We start from the raw sequence: 12,432 nt of genomic DNA, 5'->3' as shown, positions 1-12,432 counted from the left end.
GTGAATAGATCAACCCTGACTGATGCCCTCAGGTCTCATGAAGCTGCAGCCAAAGAAACCCGTCAATAATGAGTCAAGACAAAAATAGATTGATTTCACTTATTGGACAAAGTTTGGAAAAAAACACTGAAGGTAAAACACCAATGATCACCGATGATGATGGACAAAAGAACATGAAAAATAGCTTTCTTGAATAATTAACTTGTTTCTTTTTATAAAAAAAACATACAATTTCACATTCACAGATAAAACGAGCAGAGAAGTACAACGGTCTAAGATGGTCACTTACAATATCTTCCTAAAGGGTAACTTTAAATGTCTGAAAGAACATTTAAAAGTGTAAGGATTGTAACCAAACGCACTTTAAAAGGACAACTTTCCTAACTGTGTTGATGAGTTATTACAATCCATTCATAAACTACAATCCAGCGACATCACAAGTGGGCGTGTCCAGTCCACCAAGATGCATGATGGATCGGCCTATCAGTGACGTATCTGTTGTACATCTTGGTGGACACGCCCACTTGGGATGTCACTCCCACGTGACGCAACACACCACATCTGGTGGTGAAATAGGGCCCCTTTTAAATACCTTCAAGCAACACACCTTTTAGATGGACTTGGTCTGTTCCAGAGAATATGGTATTACCGGAGACCCTTAACTGGTCATACTGGTGTTACGCAATAGTCAAACCTGGGCAGAGGGTTTAGTCGCATGACCAGAACAATAAACATGAACATAAATAAATAGATGCATTAATAAACTCTTTTACATTGATATATGGGAGAGCCTAATGGAATGACTTGCTAGTTTTCTTTCTACTGCAGGTAGGATTAACATTCACCAAACATTAAGGCCCCAAAGACAGCATCATAAGAACTATTGTACACTGATGTGACCACAGGCTAGAACGCCTTGATGCCCAAGAACAAACAAAACCAAACATAGCTCTCACCAACGTCTAGTGAGTGCCGCCCCTTTTTTATGTTTAAAATTCAACTTGAAATCTGAAACATGAAAATCAGACATTGCAGATAAGTACAACGTATAAAAGACAATGAAAGACTGCTGTTTCAGGGTTATAAAATAGCTTATTTCATGGTTGAGCAGACAGACTGGGATAGACCACATTCACCTGTCAGCCATGTTGGTTAGTTGGGGGGGAGATGAACCTCGAACCTTTGGAATCCTGGAAAACTCAACGCGTTATTTTCCCTCTCCCCCCCACAGTGGCATTACAAATGTTTGCCAATTTGTATTGCCATTCCTTTTGTTACATATATATATATATATATATATATATATATATATATATATTTTAACCCACATAAATTCCCCCTAGAATGCTTTCCCATTGAGCTGTATTGGTTTTTCCAAAGGTTTAGGAAGGGTTTCTCCATCCAGCTCACCAAAACGGCAGCAATAAGGTCTATTTTCATGCAAAAGTCAGTCAAAACAAATAATCACGATGAAATGTACCGCGGACTCCCTCAAGACATTCATAGACCAACAAATATGTTCAACTGTAAATGACAATCTTTTTAAGGAAACAAAAAGCACCGTACATAAATGAAGTACGCTTGGATGGCTCGAACCGTGACGCTGTCTTCCGTCGGCTGAACAGAAACCCACCAGAGACGAAGGGGGCTTCAGTACATAAAGCCCGTACTTAACGTCGGCATGGCACGTATTCCTCCACCTGTCACACACCTCCCCGGTCCTCTCTTTGGATTCAACCTGCTACATGGGGGGCTTAGCTCTACGGCTAAGCGAGCAGCAATTTAAGTTACGGTTGTTTGAAACCTCTTATCACGAACCTCATCCAGGGTCTTGTTGGCTAACAAGCTAATCAGCAAAAGTGAAATGCTAATCAGTTTCTAAAAACTTTACATCCATGAAACCAACCGATAAGCATTGATCTACAACCAGAGTCCCACCTACATGTTTTCTGCACACATATTTAAAAACCATAGGAGTTACATTTAAGTTAAAGTCTACCCCTCCAAATCTTCTGCATGCCGAAGATGAGTGCAGTGTCATCCGACTTCCAGCTTCGGCATTCCCTTCAGTACCGTCTATGTCGGCTCAAACTATGAGAAACTGCATCCCAAAAGGGCTCTCCTTAATGTGCAAACCTTCCCCTTCCTGTCCGAATAGGAATAATAAATACCCCAATCCCTAAACCATCCTGATCTAAATACAACAGACCCCTTTCACTCATCTTCAGTCTCAAGAAACGCCTTTCTATTGGTGATTGATTGATCGATTGGTTGATTGATTGATTAGTTATGTGAAGTTCAGAGTGCAAGGCAACACCAAGGATGGACAAATCTATTGAGGTTTTCCACTTCATTGACTTCAGATATTTACAGGGAAAGTGAGTATCATGAGGGAATTTCATACCCATAAACCGCCTCTTCCACTTAAGGGCATGGATAGATTCTTTGCCAATGGCCAATGGCAGAAGTTCATCCCGGTTCCTTCAAAATCACACTGTTCCAGCATACCAGCAGTAGCCGAGGTGAGTATATACTGTGGCCGTAATCATATTCACACCTACTATTAAAAAAACGGTAAAAGCTAACACTTAAGATGAGTGTCGTGATACAGTGTATTTACACATGTATTAAGACCTTATTATTAACACCTGGTAACAGAATGAAGTTCGTATGTAACAAGGTTCAGGAACAGCCTCTAACTACAGTGTGGCTAGCATTAGTCTCTGCCAGGCTCCCTGGTCCCAGGATGGAGGTATTCTGAGGGACATGTGTCAAGTTCCGGGAACTCTGCGTTGACACACAAACCACCTGTGTCACAGTAGCACCACGGCTGAACGTTTAAGGGCATGTAGCCAGGTCAGTGTTGACCAATTTGCGTGTGTTAATGAGGAGTTGAGAGTTGTCCTTGATAACTTTTGTATCGTCGTGTATGTTCATGCACTATTTTGAATGGGATATAATTGAACTTGAAAACCATAGCTCCTAGGTGGGAACTCATTAAAGCGACAGACATCTATTTTGTGATTGGTTCAGACAAAAAAACATTCGCAGCTCCACGTCACGAAAACATGATGTTTTCTCACGTCTCAAGTGGGAGTGTCCACACCGATGTATTACGGACCAACAAACCTACCCTGTGACCTCTAGCAACTCTGGAGGCTGAACTACTCAAACAGTTTTTTGTGTACTGGTGGTTACGGCCTCTCCTATCAATACGTTGCCGGTCTCTATGGGAATTAAGTGCCTGTCTTTCTTGTATGTTTACGTTTGTCTCCCTTTTAGAGAGAGAAGCACCATTGCAGCACCATTCTTTAATCTCGAGCAGAAAGATCTTCTCCCTGCAAGGCCCTACTGCAGACCTACCATCACTAACATAAGCTCCTCATGACCCCTCTACCCCCACCCCTCCCAGCCACCATCACCATCCCTGGTAACTGGGAGAGTTGGGACGGTTTCCTAACGGCTGTCGTTCCGCAACGGAGGACGTTCACACGTTTACTTCACTAATTCTTCACGATGAGTTTTTTCTTGGAGAGAATCTGGGTTGTGCTTTGCGGAGTTCCCTTCGGGACGTGACAGAACGTGGGACGGGAAGGAGCTCAGGATGAGGAGGAAGGGAGGATGAGAGGAAGTTCCTTCGTATCGCACACACAAACAAGGAAGAGCTCTCGGAGGAACCGATAGATGGAACTCGGAGCAAGGACCCAGATCTACAAAGCGATCTTCTCCTGCCTCTCCCAGTGGCTTCTTCCTGCTTCTGCCTCACCAGCTTCCCGCGAGAGCAGCTGGCTTTGCAGCTCTTGCGGGCTTCCTGGGTGGTGTAAGACGCCTCGTGTCCGAAATCCGTTATCATCCGCCTTTCTCCCAGAAGGTCTTAATGTGTCCCGACCGAGGTGCTTCAAGAGGAGCAACCCCCCGACGCAGATCAGAGGACGAGGTCGACCTCGGCCCTTATTCAAAACATAAAAAAAGGATTTCATGGCCTACTGTCGCGACACCCTTCCAGAGGGGGTGTTGCTTTGAGGCCTCCAGGGCTCTCCCCCCTAGAGCTGGGGGTTCCCGTACATCAGAGGGATGATGAAGACGGAGATGTCGTCCCCGGAGCCCAGGCGCTCGTTGCTGATGCGCCAGCCGCGGTCGCGCAGCACGCCCCGCGCCCGCATCACCAGGTCCTGGGCCGCCATCGTGTACCTGCGGCACAAGATGGAGGACATTGGTTGGTTGATTTGTCGATTGGTTGGTTGGTTTGATTGATTCATGTAGGACGGACACACCTGCATGCAGGCACGCACACACATACACACCTGTGAGAGTCATCGGGGTCACAGTTGGCGAGGAAAGTGGTTGTTGCCTCAGCCACTTCCTGGTTAGAGAGGACATCCCATAATCCATCTGTTCCCATCACCAGAACGTCATCTGTGCCGTGCTGGTACTGCGCCAGGTTGTAGACCTTCACCTTTACACCGGAGAACCACAACTTCAATGTTACAGCCAAGACCCGACAACAACACAGGTGCGACCACAGGACTACAACACAGGTACGACCACACAGGACTACAAGTCCGATACATCCCTAGACAGGACTACCAATCAGGTACAGCCCACAGGACTACATACAGGTACACCCCCGCATGTTCAGTCAGAGATGCCACGCTCCACTAAAATAGCTAGATGCTGAGGTCTCTTTGAAGGGCCTGAAAGAATGCAGAATGTCTTGTTAAATGTGTATGTGGCTAAGCCTTTGATGTTTACGCTCTCCGCATTTACAGCCGACCTGTGTATGACCTAGATGTTAATTTATTAAAGATTCAAGGACTCAGAGCGCAAAGGAGAGAGGAGTGAAGGAGAAAGGAGAGAGAGAAGAGAGGGAGTGAGGAGAGAGGGGAGAGGAGAGAGGGAGTGAGGAGTGAGGAGAAAGGAGAGAGGAGAGAGGGAGTGAGGAGAGAGGAGAGGAGAGAGGGAGTGAGGAGAGAGGAGAGGAGGGAGAGAGAAGAGGAGGAGAGGAGAGGAGGAGAGAGGAAAAGGCTACAGGGAGCTGAGGAGGAGCAGAGAACGCAGGGAGAGGAGGAGAGTGCAGAGAGGAGAACTTGAGGTAAAGAGCGGTAGAGGAGTTGCCCTCACTGGGGATGAAAGGGAATAGAAACGACTGCCAGACTGAGAGACAGACAGGAGGGTTCAAGTACAGCGGAAAGTCGGCAGGAGAACGGAAGCCTGCCGTTTCCCCTGAGCAACGGTAATCCAGAAGAGACCAAGCAGCGGCCGAGAGTTCATGCAAAAGATATAGTCATGTAGTTCCTCTAACGGCCTGTGGGTGGCGTGCTGTAGGCGGATGCAGAGAGTCCCTGACCATTCAAGGCAATGGGAAGAGGATGATAGTGGGTTAGAGAGAGTAGGATGGTGAAGGAAAGAGCTGCATCTAAAGGACTGGGTTAGGGTTAAAGGTCGTACCACTGGGTTAGGGTCAAAGGTCGAACGACTGGGTTAGGGTTAAAGGTTGTGCCTCTGGGTTAGGGTCAAAGGTGGTACAACTGGGTTAGGGTGAAAGGTCGTACCGCTGGGTTAGGGTCAAAGGTCGTACGAATGGGTTAGTGTCAAAGGTCGTACCTCTGGGCAGCAGGACATGAAGGGTTTGATGTAGATGTTGGAGTCGTGGACTTTGAGGTCGTGGTCGCCCAGCCCCCGCGTGACCCCGATGGTGGCGAGCACGCGCGCCTTCTTCCCCTCGCCGTAGACCAACGGGAACCTAAGGTCCTCTTCCTCGATGGTCTTATAAGCCCTGAGACACACAGTGGAGAGAGAAGGCATTACACACACGTTGGGGATGGAACGCGGCTCAGAAGGTAGAGCGGGTCGGCTGGTAACCGGAAGGTTGTTAGTATGCATCCCGGCTCCATCTAGAGTGTCACGGTGTCCCTGAGCAAGACGCCTCACCCTAACTTCTCCCGACGAGGCTGGCTGTGGCCCTGCGTGGTTGACACCGCCGTCGGCGTGTGAATGTGTGCATGAACGGGTGAATGATTGATTGACTATTGTAAAGGGCTTTGAGTGGCCACTGGATAGAAAAGCGCTGTATGAATGCAGTCCATTTACCATTCAGGGAAGAGGTCTGAACCATTCGGTTTGGGCTGCTAAGGTGATATACTCGAGTTACCGCTTTCATTCCTAGCCGCTGTTCCGTTATCTAGTGACTCTCTTCACGTGCTCTTGAATAGCGCCAGTGCTGCGCTGCGATTCAATTGAAACTCTGCACAAAGTACAAACCACCTTCCTACTCGTAGGATCATATATGAAGTACCCCCCCCCCTATACTGTCAAAGCAGTGCGTCTTCAGTGGAACTTAAGTGGGTCATGTTTCCATTGAGAGCTCTCACACACACACACCAGCGCCGCCATACAGCCTCGCTACGACTTCAAGCCCCGTGGAGAACCTTGGCTGCGCATCACAATCGCCGTTACCACTCGTCGCGGTAAACACGGAACAACAGCTCGTATCGACGCCGTCCTCTGTGACCCACTTTACTACACTGAGGTCTGCTGTGACCCAGTCGGACTCGGACCCAGAGTGGATCAGAACGCCACAGAGTTCGTCCTCCCATCGACGACGCCATGTGTGGGGCTTTTTGAAGCGTTATTCCAATTAAACAACCGATTAGTGTTTTAACGGATTAGACTGTTTCATGTCTTCGTCGCTGCAGCCCTATTTTAAGATGTAACATGGTGTCGCAGCACCACCATTACATTGTTATGGGAGAACCCTATAATATATGTATATATATATATATATATATATATATATATATAGATATATGTCATTTTTTTATACAGAGTTTGGTCAACCAAACTAAACCATTCCACCCCACATCCGCACACCCTGCCTCCACTGGCTTCGGCTTCAAGCCCCATCTCGTCTGTGTGTCTGCGTGTGCGTGTGCCTGCGCTCGTGCGTGTGTGTGCGTTTGTGTGTGTGCGCGTGCGTGCACGTGCGTAGACCAGACGGGGCGCTCCTCATCTGTAGTCCGACTCAACGCTCGCCGCCCCAGTCTCCGCCCCGAACAGGAAGCTTTCGCATAAACGCGCGCACGCTCCTCTTCACGTGCACTCTGGAACCCCGCGCAGCGACGGGCACGTGCGATGATGTAACGCAGAACAAACGGCGGAGCAGACTCTTTGAAGTCTGCAGGAAGGAGAGTCTGGGGGTTGGGGGGGGGGGGGGGGGGGGCTGGCGGGGGCTTCAACTCGTTAGAGGAGATCCACGCCGAACCGACGCGGGCACACGAGACTGACATCAAACACCCGCACCCGGCACCCGGCACCCGGCGCGTCTACCCGTCTGTCTGACAGCCGGTCTGGCAGACAGACGGGTAGACGGCAGAGACAGACAAAAGAGACGCTCTGGAGCTCTCTCCTTTTATGTCCGTCCCTTTAACAGAAGAGAGAGGGGGAGGGGGGGGAGGATGGGAAGGAGGGAGAGATGGAAAGAGAGAGGTAGAGGAGAGGCATTCGAGGGAAAGGGAGAGAGTAGTCAGGTGAAGGCAAGATGAAGTCCGTCACGGGCAGGAGGAGAGAGAAAAGAAGAGAGAGAGAGAGAGAGAGAGAGAGAGAGAGAGAGAGAGAGAGAGAGAGAGAGAGAGAGAGAGAGAGAGAGAGAGAGAGAGAGAGAGAGAGAGAGAGAGAGAGAGAGAGAGAGAGAGAGAGAGAGAGAGAGAGATTACCGAATCAAGTCAACCAACACACCGCTAAAGTCATTCAATCAACTGACTTATCAATCAACAGATAATCAATAGTATCAGTATCACGCATCGCTGTTTCAATCTGGACCAAAGAATACAATTAGTTGAATCTTTCTCTCCGTATTCTGCATAGAGTGGGTATTCTTAAAGTACCCTCAAGATCATCTCGACGACACATCCCATAACGTGGGCCGCCGTGTCGTCCGTAGCAACCCGGTCCACCCTTCGCCCTTCTCTTTGTGTCTCCCAAGGAAGATGCGTCACCGTGGCGACCAGAGACGACATTAAAAAGGACCTTTTAGGAGAACTTAAGATGACGGATTTGATGCATAGTCAAGTATTTTATACATATTCTAGTATCGGATACATAATAAAGTGTTTAACGCTCGGTAAAGGGACGAAAGATTTGATGCATACAAAAATGTTTGATGCACACGACATGTTTCGATTCAAACTAATGTGTTTGACACATCCTGAAAGACTTCATGCGTGCTCAAATCTTTGATTCCCACTAAAGTCTTTGACGCATACTAACGTGTTTGATGCATTCTGAAAGGTTTTGATGCAATGCTAAAGCATTTGATGCATATTCAAGTATTTGATGCATGCTAAAGTATTTGCTGAGTACTGGACCCAAGGGAGGATGTGTGTGATGACACACAGACAGTACAGAGTAAGTATGCAGCCGCGTGTGTACTTTACTCTGCCGCACGGACGATGCGTGTGTTGCCAGGGCAACACACGTTAAGAGAGAAGTGAAGGTTTCGGGGAGAGGGAGAGACAGAGAAAGAGAGTGTGTGTGTGTGTGTGTGTGTGTGCAAGAGAGAGAATTAAAGAAGATGCTTTTAAAAAATTATAGAAAGGAAAAATAAGTACAAATCCAAAATGACTTTACTTAAAAAATGTACTTTCCACGGCAATAAAGCTCTTTCAATTAGATTGAAACTGGGAGCGAGAGATGGACAGAGAGACAGGGATGGGTTGAGTGAGACGGGTGGGGTGAGACTGTTGGAGTGAGGGGTGGATGGAGACAGGTGGAGTGAGGGGTGGAGGGAGACGGGTGGAGAGAGACAGGTGGATGGAGACTGTGGAGTGAGACGGTTGGAGTGAGGCGGTGGAGTGAGACGTGTGGGGTGAGACGGGTGGGGTGAGACGGTTGGAGGATACGTGTGCCCGTGAGACGAATGGAGTGAGACAGACAGAGTGAGACGAGTGGGGTGAGACGGGTGGGGTGAGACGGGTGGGGTGAGACGGTTGGAGGATACGTGTGCCGTGAGACGAATGGAGTGAGACAGACAGAGTGAGACGGGTGGGGTGAGACGGGTGGGGTGAGACGGTTGGAGGATACGTGTGCCCGTGAGACGAATGGAGTGAGACAGACAGAGTGAGACGGGTGGGGTGAGACGGGTGGGGTGAGACGGGTGGGGTGAGACGGTTGGAGGATACGTGTGCCGTGAGACGAATGGAGTGAGACAGACAGAGTAAGACGGGTGGGGTGAGACGGGTGGGGTGAGACGGGTGGGGTGAGACGGTTGGAGGATACGTGTGCCCGTGAGACGAATGGAGTGAGACAGACAGAGTGAGACGGGTGGGGTGAGACGGGTGGGGTGAGACGGGTGGGGTGAGACGGGTGGGGTGACGGGTGGGGTGAGACGGGTGGGGTGAGACGGGTGGGGTGAGACGGGTGGGGTGAGACGGGTGGGGTGAGACGGGTGGGGTGAGACGGGGGTACTGACCAGCCCATCATGGTGAAGTCGCGGTACAGCATCTTCTTGCCCACCTCCTTCCTCTGCACCCTTCGGGGGAACTCCAGGTGGGTGAAGTCACGGCCCAGCAGGTGGGGCTGCATGAAGCCCTGACACACACACCACCGTTACCATGGCGACCACCACCCGAGCACACACACACAACCTTCTGGCCTTGAAGCTGCGTTACCGTGGTTACAGCCAGGGAGTAAAACATACCCTGTTCCACATCACATAGTCTTTACACACACGCAAACACACTCACACACACACACACACACACACACACACACACACACACACACACACACACACACACACACACACACACACACACACACACACACACACACACACACACACAGACCCTTCTTTCACAGAGTTAGTAGTAGTTGGATGCTGACATTCTCTGTTGATATCTCTGATATCTTATTCATGCTCTGTTTTCCAATGCACTTTCATTTAGCAGATGCTTTTATCCAAAGAGACTTGCAGTAAATATATACGTGTTACATGTATGTGTGTGTTTGTTTTATATGCGTTATATCTATGTATGTGTGTGTGTGTTTTATATACGTGTTTGTGTGTGAGTGTGTGTGTGTGTGTCTGATATGCAGTGTTTGTGTGTGTGTGTGTTATGTGTGTGTGTGTTATATGTATGTGTGTGTGTGTCTTTTATATGTATGTGTGTGTTTGTGTGTGTGTGTGCGTCCGTGTGTGTGTGATATATGTGTGTGTGTGTGTGTGTGTTTGTTATATGTAGATGTGTGCGTGCGTGTGTGTGTGACATACGCTGTGTGTCTGTGTGTGTGTGTCTTTTATATGTATGTGTGTGTGTGTGTGTGTGTGTGTTATATGTAGATGTGTGCGTGCGTGTGCGTGTGATATACGGTGTGTGTCTGTGTCTTTGTGTCTTTTATATGTATTATTTGTGTTTTCGTGTGTGTGTGTGTATGTGCATCCATGTGTGTCTGATATATGTGTGTGTGTGTGTGTGTGTGTGTGTGTGTGTGTGTGTGTGTGTGTGTGTGTGTGTGTGTGTGTGTGTGTGTGTGTGTGTGTTATATGTAGATGTGTGTGTGCGTGCGTGTGTGTGTGATACTATATGGTGTGTCTGTCTGTGTGCGTGTCTCACCAGGAACTGCAGTCTCTGCCGTTCAGACTCGGGGGTGAACTCTGTGGACATGGGGATGATGTCCCCGTTCCTGATGATGATGGCTCTGGAGAACACAGGCAGTTCTTAATACTCACACACGCACATGCACCCGCATGCACAGACAGACACGCACACACACACACACCCACCCATGTTCACACACACACACACACACGTAAACGCACGCACACACACACACACACACACACACACACACACACACACACACACACACACACACACACACACACACACACACACACACACACACACACACACACACGCACGCACATACACATAAACACACTAAGACACGTACACACACACACACAGACAGACAGACACAGACACACAGATACACCCACCAACCCACAACCCCCCCCCCACACACACACACACACACACACACACACACACACACACACACACACACACACACACACACCTGCTGTCTCCAGCGTTGGCGACGTAGAGCTTGCCCAGCAGGTAGACGGCCACCAGGGCTGTACAGCCCCCTGAGATGTTGAACACCTGCTTCTCCCTCTCCACCTGGGCGTCCTGGGGGGAGGGGAGTGGGGGAGAGGAGGGGAGGGGGGAGGGGGGGGAGAGAGGACTGACTTAGTGATTCGATCAGAATGTGCATTAAACGAACGGTACTGCTAACATGGTGCCTCTCGTGTTTGGATGGTGTGTGCGCGTCAAACACACAAACACGCAGGTGGTATTTCAACGTTGTGTGTTCATGACAAGGTGGGGTCGGTACACGTGTGTGGTCTCCGTGGAGGAGGCTCGGCTGGGTGCAGGGACGCACAAATCAGAGTGCGTCTGTTCCTCCTCGTCTTTGAGAGTTGTGATCCCCAAAGAATGGCGTGTGTGTGTGCAGTCAAGACTGGAGAATCGCTAAATGTTTGCTGATCCATCATTTAGTTATTTCAGATTTTGTGTGTGTGTAAGTGTGTGCTTGTGTGTGTTCGCGTGTGCGTGTATCTGTGCGCGCGGGTGTGTGTGTTTCTGTGAGCGTGTGTGTCCTGTGAGTGTGTGTATGTCTGTTTGCATGTGTGTGTCTGTGCGCGTGCCTGTGTCTGTGTGTGTCTTACAAACAGGGATACGGAGAAAGTGAGGGAAGCAGGACTTGTTGACCTGCAGCACGGGTAAACTACACCATGCAGTGTCTGAACCAGGGTATCAAATTCCCTCACACAAACCGCGCTCGCTTCTGCCACGCACACACCGATCCAGGTGGAGCATTATCCGTCGATGAATGGTGGAGAGTGGGTTAGTGAAAAGAAAGATGCATTTCTGTGTATTTACGTAAAAGGCTGCAGCAGGATCAGTATGACCCAGTTATCTCCGACGAGCAGGCCGTCTTATATAAGCACCGCTGGAGCGGCGGCGTTACGCTGCCATCTAGTGGTTGACAGCGGTAGTGACAGACGACGCAAACGCAGCCCGATTTCAACGATGACGTTGGAACGTTGTGTTCGTTGGTCGTGCCCGCCGGTGCAGTGTGACATGTCGACGGCTTGGCATGATTCCTTTCACGTGTACTGTATACAGTGACGATCAATTTAATTCGACCCCTGCCCCTCCCTCCAGATGGGAGCCAAGTCGATAGGATGTGTGCACAGTGCCATCGTGAAAAAAAACAAATGTTGGCGTACGATTCTGGCTTTCAGAGAAAGAATTAGAGTGTGAAAGGGCGAATTACCGCCAGCGTGAGAGAATAGGAGGCGTTTGCCTCAGCTCCGTAGCGTAAACATACGTGCGTGTGAGATTTTGTCTGCGTGCGTGTGTGTGCGTG

General features: G+C 49.2%; 1 protein-coding gene across 1 annotated transcript in view; it reads right to left on the bottom strand.

Moving 5' to 3' along the window:
- Positions 1-85: 85 nt before the first annotated feature.
- LOC132447275 (protein phosphatase 1H-like) overlaps positions 86-12,432 on the bottom strand; it is a 69,136-nt gene continuing 56,789 nt past the window's right edge. Inside the window, 6 exon segments of the mRNA XM_060037836.1 lie at positions 86-4,191; positions 4,305-4,456; positions 5,605-5,776; positions 9,467-9,585; positions 10,611-10,695; positions 11,077-11,189. Of these exon segments, the coding sequence (XP_059893819.1) occupies positions 4,044-4,191; positions 4,305-4,456; positions 5,605-5,776; positions 9,467-9,585; positions 10,611-10,695; positions 11,077-11,189 (789 nt within the window). The 3' untranslated portion in view covers positions 86-4,043.

This window comes from Gadus macrocephalus, chromosome 19 (genome assembly GCF_031168955.1).
Source record: "Gadus macrocephalus chromosome 19, ASM3116895v1".
Lineage (NCBI taxonomy): Eukaryota > Metazoa > Chordata > Actinopteri > Gadiformes > Gadidae > Gadus > Gadus macrocephalus.
The sequence above is the reverse complement of the archived record's forward strand: the minus strand, read 5'-3'. Positions and strand labels throughout refer to the sequence as shown.